The 26,176-nt window shown below is 42.7% G+C and overlaps 1 protein-coding gene across 8 annotated transcripts in view; it reads right to left on the bottom strand.

Moving 5' to 3' along the window:
• Window positions 1–26,176, bottom strand: part of NSMAF (neutral sphingomyelinase activation associated factor) — a 64,888-nt gene that overhangs the window by 10,977 nt on the left and 27,735 nt on the right. For 6 of the 8 annotated variants that reach the window (XR_016388560.1, XM_089899131.1, XM_089899129.1 and 3 more), the window contains exons 6-22: window positions 25,839–25,889; window positions 23,229–23,300; window positions 22,877–22,924; window positions 22,720–22,772; window positions 13,548–13,677; window positions 11,811–11,882; window positions 9,999–10,107; window positions 7,800–7,976; window positions 6,688–6,767; window positions 5,713–5,803; window positions 5,551–5,614; window positions 3,550–3,601; window positions 3,326–3,446; window positions 2,825–2,956; window positions 2,054–2,096; window positions 1,580–1,743; window positions 36–144 (exon numbers count right to left, since the gene is read on the bottom strand). Coding sequence is in view for 7 of the 8 variants with exons in the window: in XM_089899131.1 (XP_089755257.1) it covers window positions 36–144; window positions 1,580–1,743; window positions 2,054–2,096; window positions 2,825–2,956; window positions 3,326–3,446; window positions 3,550–3,601; window positions 5,551–5,614; window positions 5,713–5,803; window positions 6,688–6,767; window positions 7,800–7,976; window positions 9,999–10,107; window positions 11,811–11,882; window positions 13,548–13,677; window positions 22,720–22,772; window positions 22,877–22,924; window positions 23,229–23,300; window positions 25,839–25,889 (1,568 nt within the window). In the remaining variant the exon portion in view is untranslated. The remainder of the gene's footprint in view (window positions 1–35; window positions 145–1,579; window positions 1,744–2,053; window positions 2,097–2,824; window positions 2,957–3,325; window positions 3,447–3,549; window positions 3,602–5,550; window positions 5,615–5,712; window positions 5,804–6,687; window positions 6,768–7,799; window positions 7,977–9,998; window positions 10,108–11,810; window positions 11,883–13,547; window positions 13,678–22,719; window positions 22,773–22,876; window positions 22,925–23,228; window positions 23,301–25,838; window positions 25,890–26,176) is intronic. The other 2 variants (XM_089899130.1, XM_089899133.1) reach the window with 1 other exon arrangement.

The following is a 26,176-nucleotide window of genomic DNA, read 5'->3' as shown; positions in this document are numbered from 1 at the left end:
CGGCATGTGCGAAGCCGCGGCCGAGACGTTCTTACTCTTTGTGGATTTTGTGCTGCTCGTGGAGCTGCAGTCGCGTGATGTTACTCCAGGCCAGCGTTCTGCTTTCTTCGGTCAGGTCTTCAAAAGACTCCTCACCTGGAGAGACTACGTTAAATGGCAGCTCCGTCAGCTAAATTTCTGACCAGTGTCGGCGACGACAAGCGTCAGAGGCACAAGATTTTCTATTAAAATCAAATAACCAAGAAAGCAAAACGTCCACTGAAACAGAACTGCTTCAAAAGGTCCATGTTAGTCAAGGGAGAAGAATGAGGTGCATCATCGAAATAAAACAGCAATCATTTGGAGAAAGATTAAAGTATCTTTGAATACTGCGGGTCTTTGTATACTTCTATCAATGTTTGCAGAGTTTTCACTCCGCCCCTAAATTGGGAACTTCAGAAACTATGACCCTGAGTAACCATTTCCTTGTCAGCAATCTTTGTATAAACCTGACAGTTCCCTAAGAACACTGCCGTTTGCTTTTGGTTTCCAGACAGAGGAAGAAGAGATGAAACCAATTACTACCGCGCTCCTGAACAGGACTAGCTAAGCAGTCCCTTCACTTCTGTTTTAAGAAAGGCTGGAACAATTTCCCTTTTAAGATAATCCTCGTGGGTGGGCCTGGTGACTAAGCAGAGCAGCACGGGTTTAAGGGCATCACGAGACAATCTCCAGTCTTCATGACTTAACCCCAGAGACGCGCTGCTGGCCAGCCCTGGGTCGCGTGACCGCGAGAGGCCCAGCTGTGTGGCCAAAGAAGCCTGGAAACTCCTGGGACAGAGCGCAGAGTGGGAGAAAATGAGAAATCCAGCGACTTTGCTCCCGAGGTTCCATACAGTGTCAGACTCCTGGGAGCCTGGGGGTCTGAGGCTGTCTTATGTAAAATGTAAAACGTGGAAAACTGGATGAAGGGGAGCACCTTCTCCTCCCTTTCCAAATACCAGATGTGACACAGAGTCAAGTTCATTTTAGCACCTGGCATAGACACTCTGTAAATGTCTGTCAAATGACTGAATAAGGAAACAGAAATGAAGAAAACAGAGCACCCCGAATTCAAGATCTGCGTGTCGGGGTAGAAGAGGAGAGTCAGGACGCTGGAAGTCGTTCCTGGGAAAGAGCAGGAATGAGCAGGGCAACGGGGACTGCTACAGCAGTCACGGCAGGGCGGATCAACAAGAACACAAGAATGGCTAAGAATCAAACACCAGCTGGGCAAACCTCAGAAAAGAAAGAACATAACAGCAACAATGAAAAATACTGCCAAGTCTCTTTAAATTACCAGAAAGTAAAAGTGATTTGATTTCCTTTAAGGTCAAAAGTTAAAACAAACAAAACAACAGCATAACAACAAAACAACAAATATAAAAACAGAAAAGATTTGGTTGTTTGCAGGAGAAATGCAGTGAGACAGTAAAACAGAATCATCTCTAAGCTGCCCAGGGTTCATGATTGGTCTTCTCTCCAGAATCCTCAGAAACGTCTTAATCAGAAAAGAGAAACAGAAGGTGCTCACATTGTTTATTCTCTTTTCAAAATTTACCTGGAGTATCTGCCGTGGAAGCATTATAACTGGAGGGCTGGGACAAGCTTTTAAACTTTGGGGTGATCCTTCGAGGATGCGGTGTCACAAAGAGCTGCTTTGGTGTCTGCCCAAACTCCAAGATCTGGGTGAGCATGGCTACCTTCTCATCAGGGTCCTCAATGCTTTAGGACAGAACACAAACCATGTGGTGACCTCTAGGTGCAAGCTCCTTGACCTGTATCACTTGAAATTTGTGCATTCAACAGGAGAGAGATTAACCCTCAAACAGTAATAGACGCTACATGCCGGGACTGTCTAGACCGTATCACACATCTTTAATTTCTGAGGCTCGGTAATTTACACAGTGGTGAAAGCAAGCCGTAATTCACTGTAACATTTCCATACCTTAATATCATCAAATAACTGCACGAATCATTTACACAAAGAGATCATTTGTACTCAAGTCGAAACTCCTTACTGACATATAAATACCTGTTCAAGTCGACACCTCCTTCGTAGGTCAGGGGATGAAACACTGAAAAAAAAGAAATGCAAAACACTATTGAAACATGTACTGTTCTGTTTTAATATACACTCTATTTTAAAAACTCAACAACTTTAAACTATTATTCAAAGAAACTGATTTTCACTTTGCGAAACAGCCTGATAATGTCCAGCTTGGGTAAATATCAAGCTGAACTATTATCTTTTCTGAGCAGCGATCCAACTGGCCGTGGGATGGTCTGCTACCTCAGTGTGCTTCTCGGTCAGCACGCCTCTCCCCAGGAGAGCGCAAAGCACCCTGTGTGGCATGTGAGGGGTCAGGTCCACACCCATCCCCATCGCCAACGCTGAGAAGCCCGGCAGAGGAAGAACCGGCCCCGAAGAGGAGAGGGCGACCGCGGGCTTCCCTCCACTCAGTCCCAAAGACACTCTGGGGCCTTCGTGGGAAGCAAGGCCACCGTCCCATCCTACTCTGATGGAGCTTCAGTAAAAGTGATGGAATGGGATGGAGAGCACATGCTGAAATTAGAAGACTCTAGCACAAGACCTCTTGGGACCGTGGCGAAGCGGGTATTTTTAGACAAAAGCACTTTCTCTCCCGCCTTTTATTCAGTATCTAGTCTGGGGTCGCTGAGCCAGGAGGCACCGTCCGCTGAGACAAGATGCTTCTGCTAAGGAAATAAGCTGCTCTGAGCTCAGTTTGGGGGTTGCTTTTGTTTCCATCCAACGCTAAACGGAGTTTCAGTGACTGTTACACACCATTGTGGGCTCCAACAGCATCCCTCCCCTTCTGCTTGTAGCCAAACACGAGATCGATCCACTCGTGAAGGTGCTCTGACACGTAATCGCTTTCCAGTGCGTCTCTGCTCTTCTGGAGAAAGTCCTCGGGACCTAGTAGGTTAGACTCGATCAAAACACCCCATTCCTTTCATCTATCCATATGCAGACAGAGCTTCTGGGACAGGCACGAGGGACATATTTCTTAATGAGTCTCCCCCCAATCATATAAAATATAAATTTTGGGGGTTGGGCGGAGAGGCAAAAACCATTTTTACAACACTTAGCTCTCTCGAATGCATAATAATGGTTTTACATCACAGACTCATAGAATACTTACAATTTGGAATAAGACTTTACCATCTCATTTAGGTAGAGGATTATACTGTTATTTGAAAAATCTAAGCAACTAAATAATAATACTGAAATTGCACGACTAAGTAGAGAATTTCTATAATTCAATACTTCCAAGGTGGTACTCACTCCGTGCCCAAGGGGGGAGTTCTACGTCATCAACCATCTGCCCTCCTTGTCTCTTTCCCAAATCCAGCTTCAGACTATTGACTAAAAAGCTGACATCATCACCATAGAATTCCGGAATCAGCTGAAAGTTTCAGGGGAAGAAAAAAAAAAGAACAGTAACAAACATTTTTTAAAGCAGTTACAAACCACAAGCCCAGTGAATCATTGGCTTGGTAACTGCTTACCTCTTTAAAATCAGTTGCACCATCCAAACAGTTTTTCCAAGTTTCTGCAATACTAAATATGAAAAAAAAAAAATTCAACTGATTTTAAATCTAGGGAATGGAAACAGCAACAGCAGCACTTTCTAGGCGCCTGGGTGCTATTCTACACTTTACCTAAACGACATCATCTCGCTCATTCATCCATAATCCCCAATATTCACATGAGCTACCCCATCAGAGGAGCTCATGTGGATACTGGGGATTCACAGAAAACTCTGGGCCCACATAGGGAGTGAGCAAGGAGTCGGGATATGGACCTGGGGGGTGTCCCCAAGTCCAGGCCAGGGACCTCCCCCATACATGGCCTCATCGAAGGGCCACTCGAGGCAGGTGCTTAAACATGAAAAATCAGCAGTTATTTTAAGGGCTCATTTCAAAAAGGGATTATAAACAGACATGTGCAGAGCTTAGAAAAAGACTGGAAAGACACAGACCAAAAGATGAACAATGAGTGTTATCTCAGTGTGGTCAGGTGCCACCTGAAATTTATTTTCTTCTTCATATTCTGATTTTTGGGGCTAAGAAAAGATTACCTTTATAATAAAAATAATTATTTAGACACTGACAGGGATTGTATTCAATTCATAGCAAGATTATTTAGAATAATGAAATGTTGGAAACAGCCTAGGTGTCCAACCATAGAGAAACAGTTAAAATAGTTAAATTATGGCATATGTTAGGATGTGATACATTAATTTAAAAAAAATCACCGTTTTGAAGAACATCCAATAATACGGGGAAAACTTTAAGATCTAATAAAAGGCTATAAAATACAAAAGGCAGGACAACAATACTGTATTTAAAATATGTTCTCCATCACTAATCATTAGAGAAATGCAAATCAAAACTACAAAGAGGTATCACCTCACACCGGTCAGAATGGCCATCATCAAAAAATCTATAGACAATAAATGCTGGAGAGGGTGTGGAGAAAAGGGAACCCTCTTGCACTGTTGGTGGGAATGTAAATTGATACAGCCACTATGGAGAACAGTATGGAGGTTCCTTAAAAAACTACAAATAGAACTCCCATATGACCCAGCAATCCCACTACTGGGCATATACCCTGAGAAAACCATAATTCAAAAAGAGTCATGTACCACAATATTCATTGCAGCTCTATTTACAATAGCCAGGACATGGAAGCAACCAAAGTGTCCATCAACAGATGAATGGATAAAGAAGATGTGGTACATATATACAATGGAATATTACTCAGCCATAAAAGGGAACAAAACTGAGTTATTTGTAGTGAGGTAGATGGACCTAGAGTCTGTCATACAGAGTGAAGTCAGTCAGAAAGAGAAAAACAAATACCGTATGCTAACACATATATATGGAATCTAAAAAAAAAGAAATGGTTATGAAGAACCTAGGGGCAGGACAGGAATAAAGACGCAGATGTAGAGAATGGACTTGAGGACATGGGGAGGGAGAAGGGTAAGCTGGGATGAAGTGAGAGAGTGGCATGGACATATATACACTACCAAATGTAAAATAGCTAGCTAGTGGGAAGCAGCCGCATAGCACAGGGAGATCAGCTCGGTGCTGTGTGACCACCTAGAGGGGTGGGATAGGGAGGGTGGGAGGGAGACGCAAGAGGGAGAGGATATGGGGATATATGTATATGTATAGCTGATTCACTTTGTTATACAGCAGCAACTAACACAACATTGTAAAGCAGTTATACTCCAATGAAGATGTTAAAAATATATATATAATACTTACACAATTGAACAAATATCAAAAAGAAAAGAAAAGATGTTAAAAAATAAAATATGTTCTCACATTTACACACACACACGACTACACAAAGCCCGAGAGGAATACATACAACAATTACTGTAGTGGTGTTTTTCATTTCCTTCCATTTTTGTTTAAATCTGGTTTTTTGAAAAGAACGTATTGCATATGCATAACGAGAAAGTTTAAAAAGTGCTAAGTGAGGCATTTATGCCGAACCTGTTGAACATTCTGTCTGCGTTGTCGAATCTTCCGTTCTGCAGACACAGCATATACTCTGGTGCTAGAGGGGAAAAAAGTCAGAGTTAAGCAAGATCACAAAACCACTGAAGAGTCCACGTGAAATAACGTGTCCCTGGGAGAGACGGCGAGGAGTCTTACCAATCCTGACCAGATAAAACAGCACGTAGCCCGGGGAGGAGTAGTGGCTGCCGTACATGAACTTGGGCTCCGGCATCTCCTGGTAGCGTGTCTACAACACAGGGAGAAAAAGTCCTGCTGAGCGCTGGCTGTGAAGACAATAACCGACTCCAGTAGTAAAAGCCTAAGGAAATCGTGGCCTGGACACATTCTAGCCCCTAATTTCTCTCCTAAAGAGGAAAAGGAGAAGATAAAAAAGAGGGGGGGGGGCTTCCCTGGTGGCGCAGTGGTCGAGAGTCCGCCTGCCGATGCAGGGGACACGGGTTCGTGCCCCGGTCCGGGAAGATCCCACATGCTGCGGAGCGGCTGGGCCCGTGAGCCATGGCCGCTGAGCCTGCGCGTCCGGATCCTGTGCTCCGCAACGGGAGAGGCCACAACGGTGAGAGGCCCGCGTACCGCAAATAAATAAATAAAAATTAAAAAAAAAAAAGGGGGGGAAATCTGAGTAAACACAGCATTCTTGCAACAAGTATCTTGGTGTTCTTGGCCTCATGGTAACAATGTCTGCCGGAGCAGGACTGAAAAGAAGAAATTTTATGCATCACTTGTGCAGTTCACCAGAGAACACCTTCGTGAAAATAAATGGGTAAACCTGTGATCGGCTCAGCTTCCTACCTCCTGAATTGTAAGCAGAAATGCAGATGGTGAGCCGCTAAATTCACAGGGGAAGGAAGGCAGCGGGCAGAGGGAGAGAGAATACGCTCAGAAACTTCCGTCTCTCCAGATATACTTCCCCTAAGTCTTGAAGAAACGAGTTTCAGGTACTATAAAAACACAGGGGAAGGGGGTTCAATCCCTGGTCAGGAAACTAAGATCCCACGTGCTGTGTGGTGTGGCCACAGAGTAAATTTAAAAAAACCAACAAAAACAATCAAACAAAACATATGCCAAGGCTCCCGGGTTGCTTAGACACCAGGAATCCCTGAGTCCACATACCAGCAGCCTCTCCAGACGTTCCTTGTTGAGGGCCCCTACTGGCTTACTGAGATCCCGGAAGGTTCCTGGATTTGACAGATCTATAAAAGAAATCAATTTTTAAAAATTACAACAAATAAAGCAAACAAGCTTACCCTTAATAACATTATCTCCCTGAATGAATTCACATGCACACATTTATTTCCAAATAATAAATAGCTTTTTAAAAATTGAGACAGATCCATTAGAATTAATATCTGATGACTATTAATACAGCTGTAAAGGTTAGAATTTGAAGACCTACTGACAAAAAAAACTATATTCCAAGTAAAACAACAACGAAAAATAAATTTCAAAAGCCATTATTCTACCAAAATTTACTTTTTAAGTTTGAATTATAGTGAATATTATTATTCTGTGATAACAGCATAATTTGAGAACTGGGGACCTGAATATTATCAGATAAATAAATTATATTCCTAGAAAAATCTGTTACCTCTTTCAACTACAAGGGTGCAATCAGTGAACTGTCAAAAGTAATTCAGTGTTCATAATATCTAATTTTAAGACATTACAAAATAAAATTACAGTACAATCACATTTTTGGTAAAATAATTTGAGAGACAGAAAGAAGTATATATACCACAAAGTTAAAATGGTTCTCTCTCGGTACTGTAATTACTGATGAGACTTATTTCCTTCTCTGAGTGTTTCAGTACTTTCTAAGTGTTCTTTAATGAACAGCTATTACGTTTGGTAATCACATGTTTTCATGTGAATTGAAAAATAATATGGTAACCTGAGGCGCAATTTTCAAAGTGAAAACTTAAGTATTTGAAAACATAGTACTTATTGGTAGCAGCGGTAACACTGGCTGAAGATCCCATGCATGTCTTCTGGGTGTGGCTTTCAAGAAGTATGTGAGTACTTTTAGAATTAAAAAAAATTCAGACACAGTAGAGAAAACATATAGAACACACGTAATTCCCATGACACCCATCCAGTATCGTGGCATGGAGATGGGCCATCGTCAGTAATAAAATCAAACGGGTTCTACTCTGTTCACGAATCACAACGTGGTTCTAAGAGGGAATGTGTTCTTTGCTCTAAAAGCCCGGCTCTGTGGCACGCACCCAGCTCGGAGCTGCTGTAGTCGCCGACGACCCAGGGGAACACGGGGTACTGGGAGAGGTCGTTGCAGCTGCGGTCGGCCAGCGTGTTGAGGTGCAGCAGGTACTGGTAGTTGGACAGAAGCCCGCGCTGCCACTGCAGTGTGTAGCCCTCGGCCGTGCGCTCCGCCACGTGGTGCTCTGGGGGGACAGGTGAGGGCAGGCCCGGGTCACACTGAGCTCCACGTGTGCGGGCAGCGGTCACTCAGCATGTGAAGGCGCTACAGAGGCTTTTCAGTGTAGACCCTTCAACCCATTTTTGAAAAGTACATTTTAAAACAAGAAAAGTAGGCTACAGTTTGCTTTTACTGAAGAGTTGTTTGTCAAGTATGAACAAGCATCTCCAAGATCCAGAAGGGAAATTATTAAATGTATGATATAAAACATATCTACTAAATATATGATATAAAACATATCACATCTATGAAATATATGATATAAAACAAATATGAAAGTATGGAGCAAATACATAAATATGACATGGTAATATATGTAACATTTGCAATATTTATATATAGTCTACAATATGTGCTAACAAAGAATCCTTCCAAACGTGCTTGAGTTTTAATGCCTTTAAGAAGCCATGACCATCTGTAAAAGCTCATTTCCTCCATTTCTTATGAAAGTAAAACGAAACAATCTTTTAGTTTTCTTTCAGATCTGGAAGCGGGGTACACGACGGCTAATTTGTCACTGACTACGTATTATTTAAGCAAGTGAGGAATCAGGAAAAGCATAGAAACTGCTGAAGGAGAAAACAAGTATCTGTCAGAATTCTCAAACTAGAAGGACCAGAAAGGGCCCCCAGAAATAACCTCAGGAAAGATGGAACCACAGATGGTGTGGCACCAGTGATAACTTACCCGTAAAATGAGTCAACTGTTCTATTTTGTTTAGAAAATTCTGCTTTCAGCTTTGTACTGGCTGCATCAAACTTATCTAACTCATTTGCTGATTCAATATTTATTCTTATATACTTTGCCAAGTTTCTTCTCTAATCAGCTACCAGGAAAGGGCTTAAAAACTCAAAACACTTATCCTCTGATTTCCCACTCTCAGAACGTCTCAGAGAAAGTCTGAACAATCTCAGGAATGAACTCAGAGAGAACAGACGCTTCACAGAAGCAGACCTTTTAGGCCATGGCAAGTTTTTTGACTTGAGATTTTAGGACTCACCATGAAAGTTGAGTTTTTTGTTGTCATCTTGTTATAGTTAGAAAAATTAAATGCAAAAAAATTAAATCAGGAGGCAGGAGATAACAGTAAACTTATACCAAAGCTATACTTAAGCACTAAGTTAAACTGAACAGCTTAGTGTGAGAAGAAAAAAAAAATGAACTCAAACCTACTGTAAAATATGTTCTTTATCGAAAATAAACTATTCCTCCTTGAGAGAAAACTTCTTTTCTAAGGGAGTAAGTCACTACACATCTCATAAATGATTTCACTGCACACAAGAACAGCAAACTAAGATGGTATTAATAAAATCCCAACACTGATTTTTTAAAATTCCATTCTAGTCATCTGGCAATTTTGAAAACAAGAATAATTTAATTCAACCATACAACTTAATATGTTTATGCTTGAAAAGAAAAATACAGGTGTTCTCTCTGATAAAAGTGGGAAAATTCACATTTCCCATGGAAGATTGAGGAAATATTAGTTGTAAGCAAACTGAGTCCCACGGTTCCATACTGAGCATAGAAGGTTCCTGTGTTCCTTTTGTACCGTTTTCCGGCTTTGAGATTAAGACCACAATTAATGATCACAGACACATGACTGGGTAACTCACTGTCTCACATGAAGACACTGAGTCCTGGTTTTCATAAACTAACATAAGACAGGACTGGACATAAAAATAATTAGGTGGATTCTTATAAAATCCATTCAACTTGGGGGTTGTTAAGATACAAAAAAACATTTAAATATATTTACCAAAAGTTTTTAAAACACAGGATTGAACTATTACCAAATTTCATTTATATTTCCCTTAATTTTCAGTATGCCATTCTGCTAACTATAGTTACTGAGGAGAAGAAGTAAGTAGAACCACAGAGAGGTGATTCCAGATACAGAATTGCTCTCCTCTCACTTCCCATCCCAGTTACTCGGGAGTTGAACCACCTTCACATGAACAGATACAATCAAGAGTGAGCACCAAACCTAGGTATGTAGCAATGTAAAAGTAGAGGTCATCTCGGTCTTGACGTTCATAGAACTTCAGGTAGACGTCGGAACACAGATCATCTTCTGTGCAAAACACTTCCAAGCCCTACAAGTCCAGAAAGAGAAGAATTAAACAAACGGTATCTCAATGTGAGTGACACAAGTACAAAAGCCTTTCAACTAAACACTTGCTTTTTTTTTTTTTTTTTTTTTTTTTGCGGTATGCGGGCCTCTCACTGCTGTGGCCTCTCCCGTTGCGGAGCACAGGCTCTGGATGTGCAGGCTCAGCGGCCATGGCTCACGGGCTCAGCCGCTCCGTGGCATGTGGGATCTTCCCAGACCAGCGCACGAACCCATGTCCCCTGCATCGGCAGGCGGACTCTCAACCACTGCGCCACCAGGGAAGCTCCTGCATTTTTTATTTGTAGGTCTTGTATGCATATTCCCCAGCAATAAATTTGATTTATAAGGACAAGACATGTGTCTCAGCTAAACTTTACAAAATCCCCTTTGACCTTGAGGATCTTTATGATGACAGCATCTGTGAGTTTATGATGTTGAAATACAAAATTGACTAATCCATGTCTCCACCTATCTTCTTCAGAGACAAAGGTTTAGCTTTCTTTTACAAATTAAGTCATAATTATGTCAACTTAAACTGATAATCGAATAACTCATTTAATTAGTAGGATGCAATTATTTTAAGAAAACTATGAGCTGCATGAATGTTGTGAAGGTGAAGCCGAGACGGGACAGGAATAGACAGAGAAAGGATGAAAGCGCAGCGCTGTCCTAGGTTCAGATACAGGCTTCCAGCGCTACTAGTGAGGGAACCGAGGGAGTGAACTCCTGGAGTCTCGATTCCTTTGTAAAGTAGGGTATCATCTACCTCACAGGGATGGCGCTGATAAACGAATATTGTACATAGATTGCCCAGTAGGCAGAAGGTACTTAATCAATGCCAATTTCTTCTTTTTCTGACTGCATCTCTATACCCAAAGGAGGAGGAGATTTTTCATAGAATCTGTTTCCCTAATCCTCTGTTGGCACTGGAAATGGAGAATTGCCTTTTAAGTAAAATAGGCAGGAAAACGGTTAAATTTCATAAATACAAAACACCAAGATGAGATGCTTAAATAACCACAATGCTCTTGTAATGCCACCAACTTACTGGTTAGTCTCTGAAGGAGAACAAATAGATTTATATCGATGTCAAGCTAAAACCCCTTGGAGTCACACCTTCCGTGGCGACTGGTTTCTACAATAAGCGTGTGAGACTCACAGAAGTGTGGACGTGGGTTTATTCAGGAAAATGGCGGGGAGGGCCGCCTAGGTGACTGAAATGGTTATTTTATCCATTTCTCCCTCTCAGCAAGCCTGAAGGCTGAATTAATACAAGTTAACCGTGAGGATACTACAGTTCCACTGAGAGCTGCTGTCACAGCTTCCAAACTTTGCTTGGAGACCTCGCTGCTGTAACTAGACCGGTTCTGCATCCATTATCCCCACATCCCCACACAAGCCCAGGAGGACCCTGAGAACTCGGCAGGGAGAAACTCAAGGGCACTTGAGCCCCCCTGCTCTTGGAGCCAAAGCCTTTTTCCCAACAGCCCTCCCCCCACAGAAAGAGTCGCTCCTTGATAGACTTCCAGCGCAGCCAAAAGAAGGGGCTGCGGGCCTCACGGCCCCTCTGCTTGCAACACAAACACCCGCGTCTTTCAGACGAGCCCGAGGTGGGTGCAGGCCAGTAAACCACTGGCCAAACTGAAGACAGTCATCCTCTAGAGGGGATGTTCCTCTCGAACTCACCAGAGGCATGAGACCATGTCTCCTCTTGTAAATGCGGCGGACGTCGTGGAGTGTTATCTGGACCATGGGTTTCTTTAAAAGTAGAAAGACGATCTCCAATGTCAAGATTCTGACACAATTAGAAGCTGCCCTTCAGCTGCCCCACCTTAACTTCCTGACGGGTCACACCTGAACACCTGGAAAGTGAGCTCTGAGAACAGGGCGTGCCTCACTTTACACGCCGGTCTGCCCTTTTCACTAGCTTTGTGAACGTAGACCAGTGCCCCTACCCACCCCCCACCCCCGCCGGTACCCCCCAGGATGATAATGCAGGCATCTAGCTTTCAGGTTTCTGCAGGGTTGCTGAGTGGTAGGAAATATTAAAGGATTAGTGTAGACCTCCTCTCAGGAATTCTCCTATTTTTATAGACCTACGGTTTGCTCAGAACTGACATACAGCTTTTTTTTTTTTTTAGGATCCTGTCTTTTAGCTCCTTAAACTACAGTGTAATAAGGCTCATAAACAGATATAGTATAAAGCAGGGCCTCTAAACTTTATAAGGAGGAAAATTGTCTCGCTTCTCTGGAGCCTTAAAATGCTAGTGAGAGAGGAACAAGGTCGCAAAAGGTACTGAGATTGGCTAAAAGGCGACAGGTCCACCCTCCTCCCTCCAAGTAAGAGGGAGGGAGAGCCTGCAGACGCAGGGTGTGTAGCCGTGGAAGCTGCCTGAAGACTGGCCACGGCCCCCAGCCCAGACCTGGGACCCTGAAGCTGTGGCTTATACTCAGATATTGTTGCTCAAGTATTGACCGAGGCCACAGCAACAGCGTTGGTCCAGCCAATTGATGACGCCACAAAGAATGCCGTCAGCAACGTGTACTGTGTCCACTGGAGGGCCCGGCGAGTGTGCCCTACCACCTGGTGGACAGAATTGTTATAGCATCACCTTTCACTTTGGAAAGTGTTCACGTTTCAGTGACGTGTAATGACCGACCAGCCTGGAGAATTTCTTCCATGGCAGAAAACACTCCTGTTCTTGAAGCTACCTGCCAAACGGTCCAACTGCACTCACAGAGTATTAGCGTTTCTGTTGTTTCAATGAGCCACTCTGAAAAGGGTCCGTATCTAGATAAAGCTGCCAATCTTTACGAGTTTTAGTGCAGAAATCTGAATTCATCTTTACTGTGTGGCCTCGTGAGCCTAAAATCATCGTGCAAGAGAAGATGTTTCCAGCATCACAGCAGCAGAACTGCAGCTGCCCAGTGACAGCAGTGCCACGTGCAGCTCTGCACTGGCTGGAGAGGCCACTGCCTCTGGGACAGATGCAGATCTACTGATTTGGTTTGTAATTAAGGGAGAAGGAGAAATACAACTTAGGCGTGTACATATCAGCAAGTACACAGACAGCATCCGTCTCTAATCAACCTTAGTGTATTTCACTGCTCTCTTGCAGAAGTGCTTCCCAGTAGAAAGGTATAAACCTCTAATGACCCTTTACTAAAATCAGAAGGGGCAGGGTTTCTTTTCCCTCCGAAGTAACAGAAAGTAAGTCACAAGAGCTGAAACACGGGTGAGGGTGCATCAGGATTCCACGGGGAGCCGTTAACTACCAGATGCTGGATGGGGACGGGGGTAACTCTGACCCTCCCCAAAATGTGAGAACACTCTAACTGTCAAGTCAAGTTCACAGGAAAGAGAGCTTGAAGACGCAAACGGGAACGCCAGAGGAGCCCTCCGCTGGCCTACAGACTACTTACCGGGTACCCATTGAGAGGCTGGAAATACAGGTTGGTGTCAGTGATGCACACGTGGCCAGGATTCGTCACCAGAGGTGTCACCATTTCTGCTTTGCATTCCATGTGCAGCTTTTCAGAAACACTTTGGAATCTGAGAATATGTTTTTTCCGGCAAAAGCAAGAAAAATCAGAAATCGATCTACTTTCTAGATTTAACTTTATCTGAGGGAGCTACAAAGTGACTCTGCAGAACAGGTGTCTAAACACCGCATTTGATACAAGGAAACTGGTGATGTAAATCAGTCACCTAAATAAACCTGACTTTCTTTCCGGTGGTATAACGAACACTTGAGTTTTTTAAAAGCAGAAGAGATTACGTATCCAAGAAGAGAAGACAGACAAGTAAAAAATACCAAATAACCCTGTTACTGGTACTCTTCACTCCTCTCCAAATAAGTCGGCCTTGAAACTGTTCTTACATGAACATAATTTTCTATTTTTGTGTCATTAAGACCTACTTTATTGTCATAGAAACTCTTTTGGCATGGGTAGCACTTACTGCACACCCCATTCTATAAGGCTATGAGTTTACGTGCATGTCAGTTCCAACGTAGAGTCTTTTGGGGATCTACTGCAGTAAAACCAGTCAAAGGTGATCACCACTCCCTCCTAAATTATGTTAACTCATCAAAAAAGTCCATTTTCGTTCTGCTTTACTAATTTAAAAAAAAATAGAAGGGAAACAACCAAATCATCAAGAGTTTAGGCAATTACTTAGTTAAATAACTGAGCTAAAAATAAGTCCCCTCTGGGACTTCCCTGGTGGTGCAGTGGTTGGGAAACCACCTGCCAACGCAGGGAACACAGGTTCGATCCCTGGTCCAGGAAGATCCCATATGCCGCAGAGCAACTAAGCCCATGCGCCACAGCTACTGAGCCTGCACTCTAGAGCCCGCAAGCCACAACTACTGAAGCCCACGTGCCTAGAGCTCATGCTCCACAACAAGAGAAGCCACCACAATGAGAAGCCCATGCACCACAACAAAGAGTAGCCCCCACTTGCAGCAACTAGAGAAAGCCCGCGCACAGCAAGGAAGACCCAACGCAGTCAAAAAAAAAAAACAAACAAACAAACAAAAAACAAAAAGTCTCCTCTGTAAGTAGTAGAACAAAAGCAGGGCTTCCCTAGTGGCGCAGTGGTTAAGAATCCACCTGCCAATGCAGGGGACACGGGTTCGAGCCCTGGTCCGGGAAGATCCCACATGCCGTGGAGCAACTAAGCCTATGCATCACAACTACTGAACCTGCGCCCTAGAGCCCGCGAGCCACAACTACTGAGCCCGTGAGCCACAACTACTGAAGCCCATGCGCCTAGAGCCCATGCTCCGCAACAGGAGAAGCCACTGCAGTGAGAAGCCCACCACCAAAACAAAGAGTAGCCCCCGCTTGCCGCAACTAGAGAAAGCCCGTGTGCAGCAGCAAAGATCCAACGCAGCCAAAAATAAATAAATAAAATAAATAAATGTATTAAAAAAAACAAGCACAAAATCACACAGGAGCAGGCTTCCTCTTCCAGTTTGGACGTGAAGGAGACCTCACAGCTCTCATCCCAACCACAAAACCTGCCAGATGAGCTACACAATCCTTGCTATGTTTAGAAACCCATCAGAAAGCTCAGGTGCAGAGAAACCTAAATGAAGGGACCAGCAGTTGAGTGGCAGCAGGAGGGGCAATCTTCCACAGGGGGTGAGGGCTGCAGGATGAGGGAGACACCAGACAGCAGGAGTCAGGCCTGGAGGGCACAGATGCTCCGTGGGCGGAGAGCTGGAGGAGGCTCAGCTGGGAAGCACAAGGATGTCTGCAAATCCTTCAAGGGCACCGACCCCAAGCCCCGCTGAGGACAGCTCTGCGCACTCCCGCTGTGCAACTGGGCATGGGGACCTGGATTTAACCCAGCTCCACTCATTACACTGACGGAGCCCCCAGGGCAAGCAGCGGGCAGGATGGGGGTGGGCATGACCACCTCCAGAGGCAAATATTCCTCAGGTCAGTCTCTAAAGTTCCTTTAAAACAAACTTCCCAGCACACAAAAAATTTACAAGAAACACAAAGAAGTGAGTAAATATGACCCGCACTCATGAAAGAGAAGATTCCACGGAAGAGGACCCGGACGTCGGATCCATCAGAGGGAGTCGTTAAGATAACTGTAGTAAATGTGCTAAAAGATCCAGAAGAAAAGATGGAAAACAGATGTGAAGGGAAGGAAAACTTCATCTGAGAAGTAGAAACTACGAAAAAGAACTGAAAGGAAATGCTAGAAATGAAAATCTGGGCGAGAGGAAATGAAGAATGACTTAAACAAGCCTAACAGACTGGCACGGCAGAGGAAAAGCCCAATGTGGCTGAAAACAAGGCCAATAAAAAAGTCCTAACTGAAACAGGACAAAAGGAGAATAATAATAATAATAATTAAAAAAAAAACACAGAACAGAGTGTCTGAGATCTAAGCCAAACTATAAAACATACTAACACGAGTGTAACTCAAGTCACAGGAGAAGAGACAGGAGACGGGGCAGAAGAAACACTGAGTGGAGTGTGGTGAAAACTGTCTAATGTAAGACACCAGTTCACAGGCTCTGTTACCCAGAAACCCCCAGCAGGACAGGCGCAGAGAGACTACACCTTAATTCACAGTAACAACAGGACAAATGATGTGACTTTTCACAGGAAACAATGGACAGCAACATACAACGGAACGAAAACCCTTCAAGTAGTGAAAGAAAACCCTGTGAACCTAGTATTTTATCTCCAACAAAAACACCCTTCAAAAATGAGAGTAAGATAGAGGTATTTTCAGACAAAGCTGGGAGAATCCATCCTGACCAGATATGCACCGTAAGAAATGCTATAGGAAGTTCTTTGGGCTTAAGAGAAATGACACCAGATGCAACACCGGTTCTGCAGGAAGGAAAGACAAGCATCAGGAAACATAAGTATTCAAATCTCCAAGTAAACAGAAAAGAATTATTTCTCAGTATTTTAATTTATGTACCTATAAATGCATGTATCTCAATTCTTGGGATTGGGAGTCTTGGATTGACATGTACACACTGCTATATTTAAAACAGATAACCAACAAGAACCTACTGTAAAAAAAAAAAAAAAAAAAAAAGTAAAAAGAAATTCTTTAAAAACCTAAAAGGGGGCTTCCCTGGTGGCGCAGTGGTTGAGAGTCCGCCTGCCGACGCAGGGGACACGGGTCTGTGCCCCGGTCCGGGAAGATCCCACATGCCGCGGAGCGGCTGGGCCCGTGAGCCATGGCCGCTGAGCCTGCGCGTCCTGAGCCTGTGCTCCGCAATGGGAGAGGCCACAACAGTGAGAGGCCCGCGTACCGCAAAAAAAAAAAAAAAAAAAAAAAAAAACCTAAAGAACACCGTATCATGGGTTTTATGGAAATTTAATATAAAACCACAGATCACAAAGGGCAGGAGGGGTTATGTGGAAACACACCGCTGTAAGGCTCTTGAACGACTGTAAAGGAGTGTAATATACTCTTACCTGAAGGTACGCTATGTACAAGGTGCATATTGTGAGCTCCAGAGTGACCACTAAGAATGACACCAAGCACTACAGCTAAGAAGTAGAATACTTAAAAACACCAGATCTACCCAAAAGAAGGCAAGAAAGGAGCATCAGAGAAACAAAGAACAAATGAAATGCTAGGAAACAAATACTAAGAGAGTGGGTTTAAAAGCCAACTATATCCATAATTACATAATTATAAATGAATTAAACAATCCAATTAACAAGCAGAGGCTTTCGGACTGTATAAAAAGACTCAACTATATAAAGTGTTTTTTAGAAACGGAATAAGACACAGACAAGTTAAAAGTAAAAAGGATAGAAAAAGATACAGCATGCAATCACAACATGTAAGAAAACTGGTGTCTTATAAATGTATGTAAACCTAATAACAGAGCCTGCCAGTACACGAGGCATAAACTGACAGAAACAGAGGGGAAAATAAACAATTCCACAATCATCACTGGTAATTTTAACACCCTCCTCTCAGTAAGTGACAGAGCAAGTCAACAAACAGTCAAGTATAGATGATCCGAACAACCATCAGCCAACTGGCCCTAAATGACGTGTACAGAGCACCATACTCCACAACTTCAGAGCACTCGTTCCTTTCACGGGCCTGGGAAACCTGTGTCAGGACAGACTACGCAGAGCCATACAACCCATCTCAACAAACATCAAAAGACTGAACCAGGGCTTCCCTGGTGGCACAGTGGTTAAGAATCCGCCTGCCAATGCAGGGGACATGGGTTCGAGCCCTGGTCCGGGAGGATCCCACATGCCGCGGAGCAACTCAGCCCGTGCGTCACAACTACTGAGCCTGCGCTCTAGAGCCCATGAGCCACAACTACTGAAGCCCGTGTGCCTAGAGCCTGGGCTCCGCAACAAGAGAAGCCACCGCAATGAGAAGCCCGCGTGCCACAACGAAGAGTAGTCCCTGCCCGCCGCAACTAGAGAAAGCCCGCGCGCAGCAACGAGGACCCAACACAGCCAAAAATAAATAAATAAAATAAATAAACTTATTAAAAAAAAAAGACTGAACCATATACTCTCTGAACCAAGAGAGTATTAGATTAGAAATCAATAACAATACAACAGTAACAAGATCCCCAAATACAGAGAAGATAAACAACATACTTCCAAATAACCCAAAGAAAAAACCCAATGGGTCAAAGAAGAAATGACAAAGGAAATTATGAAATATTTCATATGAATGATAATAAAAACATATTAAAATCTGAGGGATGCAGCTGAGCAGTGCTTAGAGGTAAATTTATGTTCTAGTCCTACTTATAAAAGAAGGTCTAAAATCAGTGATCTAAACTTTGTAGGAAGCTGGAAAGAGAACAAGTTAAACCCAAAGTAAGCTGAAGGAAGGAAATCAATTTTATATAAAATGATTTTTATATAAAAATAGAGAAAAATCAATAAAGTCAAAAGTTGGATCTTTAAAAAGGTTAATAAAATTGGCAAACCTCTGGCAATACTGGTAAAGAAAAAACATAAAGCATCAACATAAGGAATGAAAGAGGGACCATAACTGCAGATCCTACTGACATTCAGAGGACATTAACAACTTGATGCCCGCATCTGACAACTTGGATGAACTGGACAAAGGTTTTGAAAAATGCAGCTTGACAAAATAGACACAAGAAGAAACAGACAACCTAACTATGTGTCAAGCAAATAGACTGACTAAGTAAGAACACTTCAGGCCTACATGGCTTCACCAGTAAATGTGGTTAAAAATTTAAGCAAGAAATACAATCCTATACAAACTCTTTTGGGAAACAGAAGATAAAGGGAGATCTCTAACCTCATGTTATGTGGCTAGCATAACCCTGACGGGAAAACCTCACAAATACACTAAGATTTACAGAGCAACATCCATAAACAGAGATGCAAAAATCCTTTACAAAATACTAGCAAAGCAAATCCAGCAATACGTAAAAAGAACAATATATCGTAAGCAAGTTGGATTTATCCCATGAATACAAGGTTGTTCTAACACTGAAAAAACAACATAATTCACAATATTAACAGAATTAAAGAAAAAAAGATCATCTCAATAAATGCACAAAAAGTACTTAACAAAATTCTAAACTTATTTTTGAAAATACTCTCAGCAAACGAGGAATAAAAAGAAACTTCGTCACTCTGATAAAGGGCATCTATGAAAAACCTACAGCTGGAATCATTCTTTTGTTTTTTGTTTTTTTTTTGCAGTACGCGGGCCTCTCACTGTTGTGGCCTCTCCCGTTGCGGAGCACAGGCTCCGGACGCGCAGGCTCAGCGGCCATGGCTCACGGGCCCAGCCGCTCCGCGGCATGTGGGATCTTCCCAGACCGGGGCACGAACCCATGTCCCCTGCATCGGCAGGCGGACTCCCAACCACTGCGCCACCAGGGAAGCCCTGACATCATTCTTTAATGGTGAAACATTAAACCCTTTTCCTGTAAGATCAGGAACAAGGCAAGAATATGTCTGCTCCCACTGCGTCTATTAATCAAACTGTGCAGTGAGGCAAAAAGTAGAAATAAAAGCCACAAGTATTTCTGTGAAACTGTCATTATTCACAGATTAAATAATTATGGATATAGAAAACTCTATGGAATCTACAAAAAAACCTGCTAGGACTAATGAGTAAATTCTGAATTTGGAAAAGTCACAGGATACAAGGTCACTGTTTCTAAAAAACAAAAAACCAAAAATCAACAACAAAAAACTACTTCTATATACCAGTAACAAATAATTGGAAAATAAAATTTCAATAGCATCAAAAAAATCTAGGATTACAGCCAACAAATCTAGGATTACAGCATCCACACCCACTGAACATATAATAATGGGGGAACTGGATGAGGGGAAAAGAACTCTTTGCACTGTCTTTACATCTTTTCTTTAAATCTAAAATTAGTCCAAAGTATTTTAAAGAGGACATTTTGGGGTACAAATGGGGAAACCTGAATATGGAGCTATAAGTTACCCGGCATACAGAATATTGCTACTTGAGTGTTATAACAGTATGGAGGAATGTCACAGAACTTTCTTGTGAGAGATACATGTTGAAGTAGTTATGGGTGAAGTGTCAGGAAGTCTTGCAGTGTCATTTCAAATGGTTCAGGGAAAAGTTGTATGCATATATTTTATATGTATCACACAAACATACATACATATGCACATCAGCTATACATGTATACATACATACAACATATATACAGACATATATGCATTATTTATACATGTGTACACACACACACACACACACACACACACAGCAAGCAAGAGCATGTGCCTGAGCATGTAAGAACCAAAGCAAATTCAGCAAAATGTTGACAAATTAACGCTTGGTGACCCATAGAGTACCTGTGTTCACTATATTACCTTTCAACTTGTGAGGACTTGAACTTTTTCAGAATGAATAGGGAAAAATAAATATAGTTTCAATAAAAAAGCATTTCCTTGGAAGTATGATGAAAATTTATCTCAGCAAAAATTTACCTTCTTTCTTTTGGAGGAAGTATACAATCCTGAAATATCTCACTTCACGCTGCAAAAAAGTCTTCCCCAAATTCTTCAGCCTAACACTTTGGAGACTGGATAAATCAAAAGTTTCATAGTGAACCATTTTAAAAATTAATGTCATGCTGAAGCCCAGGATTAAAGTCTAAATTGCTACTTAGAAAAATTACGCATTCTAAGTAGGTCAAAAGAAACTAATTCTTATTACTCCTTTTCCTTCCTAAAATGGAAGCTATTCTTTCCTCCCAACAATCCATTTAACTAATATATCCTACAAGTACAAAAATGAAAATTAATGCTATATAAGTGAAACAGAAAAAGAAGTAAACAAACATAAACACAGAAAACACGTTATTGGCCAGATGGCTTTTCTGGCAAATTCTTTAACATTTGAAAATGTAGTGTAAGGGTCACAAATCTCACAAAGGTAGCAATAAAACAGAATATTACAAACGAATCTCATTTATACACATAAGCTTCTAGCAAAAGCCTAGCACATAATAATCCATAAATGAATCTATTCAACCAATACTTTCTACTTTGTCCTAGGCCTGAGGATTCCGAATACAAAAATCTAAAAATAAATATCTAAAATAAAAATGATATCTAGTGACTAGAGACTGAAACAATCGCTACATAAGATTTTGTACACATTAGAGAACCTATATATAAAGTTAATGGAATGGATCACAATGTTTAGCAGGGTTGCTGAAAACAAAACGAATACACAAAAATCTACTGCATTCTAAGTATCAACAATAAAATGAAATACTTTAGGATATCATTTACAACACCATCAAAAATACGAAGTACCTGGAATAAATCCAGCACAAGAGAAGAAAGAACTTTATAAAGAAAAATTATAAAGAAGACTTAAATAAATGGAAAGTTTCACTGCAATCACAGTCAAAATCCCAGAAGGCTTTTCCTTTATGAAACTTGACAAGCTGATTCTAAATTTATACAGAAGTGTGTAAGACCAAGAACAGTGAAGACATAAGTTAAGAAGGGAAAGAGGGTGCAGGACCCTGCACTGCCTGATATTAAGAGCTGTCCTAAAGCTACAGTAATTCACAGTGATACCGCAGATGGAGATAGAGACAAATGGCCCAAATCTACTTAATACAAGGAAATCTACTTAAAATAAGGCAAGAAACAAATAAGAGAACAGGTTAATATAAAAGTATACTTACTTGCAGAAAATATATTGGATACTTAGAAAAGCCAAAAAAACCCCAAAAACAAACAAACAGAAAACCCAACACACCCCAAAACCAAAAACCGAAACAAAACTCCATTAGATCAGTAAGAATGTGGTCTCTAGGTCCCTGCAGGACACCTTAGGAAGGTACCTAACAGCTTGACGGGACGGGAAAGACTTTCCAGAACAATCCCCAGCTCAGCTGAAATGAGAAGAGTAAGGAAGAGTTGGGCGGGTGCAGAAGAGGCAGGAGGCTGAGCATTCTGAGCAGAGGCTCAGAGGCAGGAGGCCATAAGGCACCTCAGGCATCGCACAGAACGCACAGATCCAGAGCAGAGCATGCAAGAGGAACCGGCGGCCGGAACAGTGACAAAGGCTAAACCAGAGCCCCGCGTGCAGGTGAGGTTAAGACTCTACCCTGAAGGCAATGGAAGTCTGGAAGAGTTTCAAACAGACAAGTGATATAATGAAATAAGTTCCTTAGAAAGAATGTATTTTAAAAGTACATTTGACACAGTGAGGGAAACGGGATTGGAGCAGGGAAGGCTGGAGCTGGGGACAAGCTAAACGCTGTCACTGTGATCTTAGTGGCAGGGGCTGGTGGCCTGAACGGAGGCGCTAACATGTGAAAAGACAGGAGCTCGTAGACTGGGAAGATCGTGGAGAGCACCTGGCACCAGGCCTTTCTGATGGACAGATGTCAGCTGGGAGAAGTGGCAAGGAGGCCCCAGACTCTGCTCTGGCACTGACGCCAGGGCCATTCCCCCAGACGAGCAGGTTTGGGGTGAGGCAGGTGGTAACACCCACTATTGGTTCTGGACACACTGAGGCACCAGGTGACGATGCCACTGCTTTCGTAATCAGGAAACAAAATCATCGAAAACTCACCTGTTTTTGTCAAATGACGTCCTAGCCAAACGGGACTGCAAAATGGCTGTTATCTTTAAAACAGAATCATTTAAAAAGTATGGATATAAGGATTTATAAGTGACATATCAATACACGTTCATTCACAATAAAGATACAGATCTTTAGAAACTCTTACCATAGCAGTTTGGTCCCCAAGTTTGTCCAGACAGGATGCTCTGTGAAGCTACGGTTATATAAATACACAAGAATTTATTTTTTCTCTCAGATGCTTTGAAGATATTTCCTTAGAAACAATGAAACACAACCACCATTCTGTTACTTAGTAACAGGTAAGAATGACTCTGATATATCTATGGCTTCTTCCTAATGTGTAGTTTTCAAGTTCAACATATTCAAGTAAATCTGTTTCAGATTTATAAAAAAGGTTATGGTTTTGGTAAGACAAATGAGTATGAAATTCTTTAAAAAAAAAAAAAATGTTTATGCCTCAGTTTGCCAGTGAACGTCTGAGAAAAGCCCTGGCTTACCTGAAGCAATGTCTCCACGACACCTTCCACCTTCCCTGAAACATCCAACTCGAAGACATATTCCATTGTGCCCTAAAAAAGAGGAAGACCAACCACGTCAGGCCCCATCACTTTAAGACATTTGCAGCCCCCTGCTGGCCCGTGCAGGGACCTGCCTGGCGTGCCCTCCCTCCGCCCACACGGAATGAGCGCCCCAGGGGAGCAGAGTCTGTTGGATTTACGGCTGTATTTACTATCTCCTTCCTTCTGCTAATTTTGGGCTTAGTTTGCTCTTCTTTTTCTGGTTCCTTGAGGTGTACAGTTAGGTTTTTAAATTTGAGATCTTCAAGGTAAGCGTTTAACGTTAAACTCCCCTCTTAGGACTGCTTTTGCGGCATCTTTGCAGTTTGGGTATATATGCTCTGTTTCCGTTTTGATCATCTTGAGGTTTTCTGGTTTTTGTTCTTTTACTTCTTTATTGGAGTACAATTGCTTTACAATGTTGTGTTAGTTTCTACTGTACAGCGAAGTGAATCAGCTGTACGTACACCTATATCCCCTCCCTCGAGTCTAATTTCTATTTCTTTGACCCATTGGCTGTTCAAGAGTGTTGTTTAATTTCCACATACGTGTGAATTTTCCCGCTGCTATGGATTTCTGGCTTCACTCCACGGTGGTTGTAACCTTCTTAGATTTGTTGACTTGTTTTGTGACCTGACACGCGACCTGTCCTGGAGAACGTCCCGTGTGCACGTGAGAAGAGCGTGTGTCCTGCTACCGTTGGGCAGGACGTTCTGGGTGTGTCTGTGAGGTCCATCTGGTCAGAGTGCTGGTCGAGTCCTCCGTTTCCTGAGTGACCTTCTGTCTGGATGATCTACCCATGACTGAAGGTGGGGCACGGACGGAAGTCTCCTCTGTCCAGTGCTGCTGTCGGCCTCTCCTTTCAGTCCTGTCCGTGCTGGCTTCATACACTCAGGTGCTCTGAGGCTGGGTGTGCAAGTGTTGTGGCGGTTAATTTTATGTGTCACAAGCTGCACTCTTCTCTTTCCCGAGGGTGAGTCTGCTGGGCTGTATCTGCCTGTGTCTCTGGTGCAGGGTCCCCTGGAGCAGCTCTTTCCTGTTTTCAGGGGTCCCCAGGCATCTAGAGCATTATGGGTCCTGTCAGAGGTCCAGGACAGGTGAGACAGAAGCCAGTCCCTCAGGCAGCTGCCCCCAAAAGCCAGAACATTGGACCTATGGTCCCGTCTTGTCTTTCCCTTCCCAGGGAGAAGATGGGAGCTGGGAGTTCCCTCCAATCACGTGGCACAGTGCCAGGGGAGGGACTACAGTGAAAGGATGCTACAATGTTCCCACAGCTTCAGGGTGGCTCATTTCATGCTCACCTGGGGCGCAGGGCACTCTTAACTGGTTTCTGGATTTCTCACAAAGGGAACTGAGTCAGTCTCTCCATAGAGGAGCAAGGGTCTGGGCTTCCTAGTCTATCAAGTCTCATCACCATGGTCAAAGTCACAACCCCGCCCCTTTAAACCTGAGAATCCTTTGGTGTCCTAATTCACAAGAGCTTTTCTTTGCTTCAGAAAACCTTATTCATTTCGTTTTATGTAACTTTTCAGCAGCTTTGCACTTCAAGTGGGTGACAGGAGAGCCTTTGCAGGGAGAGTACACCAGGCAGCGGTTCTCAACTTGGGGGGGCAGGGGGGCGTTCCACCACCCCTGCGGGGCACTTGTCAATGTGTGGTGCCACACAACAAAGGGGGACAGTGCAGGGGGGCACTCCGTGGGTGGGAACAGCCTGTAATATAAGAGGCAGCCCCTCACAATGAAGAACCGTCCTTCCCAAAGTGCCAGTAGCACCACCTGTGAGTGACGAGGTTGCAGTATTCACCGTTTCTGAGTGACTGGCGCATGCACATGTTTCTTGTACATAAAACTCAGAGGGGGCTGCACGTGGCTGGTGCGTCCCCCCCCCCCCCCAAGCTGCTGCTGAGAACCCGCAGGCTGGCCTGTGACCGGAACTGCCATCCGGCCTGTCGGACGTCTGCTCGGAGAGGGTGGCTTTTCCCAATTCAGAGGCGTCATTTATAGGAGCAGTAGTCCCATCTCTAGGTCTCGTAAAAACTCTTCTGCAAGGAGTCACCCCTTTACTGCATACTAAGCTACAGCATAAAGCATTAGTTAGAGCACAGAACGGCTGGATGTAACGTCTAGTTACAAGTCTTGTGTTCACGGCCCCTCAGAGCTTCTACCCAACCAGCAGCATTTATAAATTAGTACTGAGCTCTTAAATAAGGGTATTTTATAGCCTATAAGTACTTCTCAAACATTTAAAAGAAGTTCTCACTGATATTCGGTAAATAATCTTTTAAGCGATGCATATTCTGATTTCAACTTTTAACCTAATAATTTAAGCTTTTTTTCCCCCAATAGACACGCCTATTTTGAAGTTAAAAAGTTAATTGAAATCTCTCGGACTAAAGTCTGTCATTCCCTTGGGTGATTTTGTTATAACTGCTAGGGAACAAGCTTTCAAATACCCATTACATTGCATCAAAGAAGTTAACAGAGACACAGAATCTTACTGCTCAAAATCACTATGTAAATCACTGGGGATAAATGAAAAGCTTTACTTACCCTTTCTATTTTATATGGTGCAACAATGTTGTGTTCTTTAATGAAATACACCTGAGAAAAACAAATCAATACTTGTAAAATATTAAACATTATCACAGTAATGAGTTACTGTTAATTACGATGTTACGAATCGAATTTAAATCACTGTTACATAATCTGTTTCCAAAAGCACTTGCATTAATATGAGTATAGCTTTAAAGTTCTGATGTTAAAATAACAAACATTAAATTAAAAAGAGATTCATCAAGGCAACAAGGTAGCAACCACTGCTGGATAAATACAATGTCTAAGATGTCTTATGAATGTCATCACTTGTACCCAGGAACCAGACAAGTGAA

Source organism: Delphinapterus leucas, chromosome 17 (genome assembly GCF_059928025.1).
Source record: "Delphinapterus leucas isolate spDelLeu-1000000601 "Yukka" chromosome 17, BTC_Dleu_Yukka2, whole genome shotgun sequence".
Lineage (NCBI taxonomy): Eukaryota > Metazoa > Chordata > Mammalia > Artiodactyla > Monodontidae > Delphinapterus > Delphinapterus leucas.
This window is presented reverse-complemented; position numbering and strand designations above follow the sequence as displayed.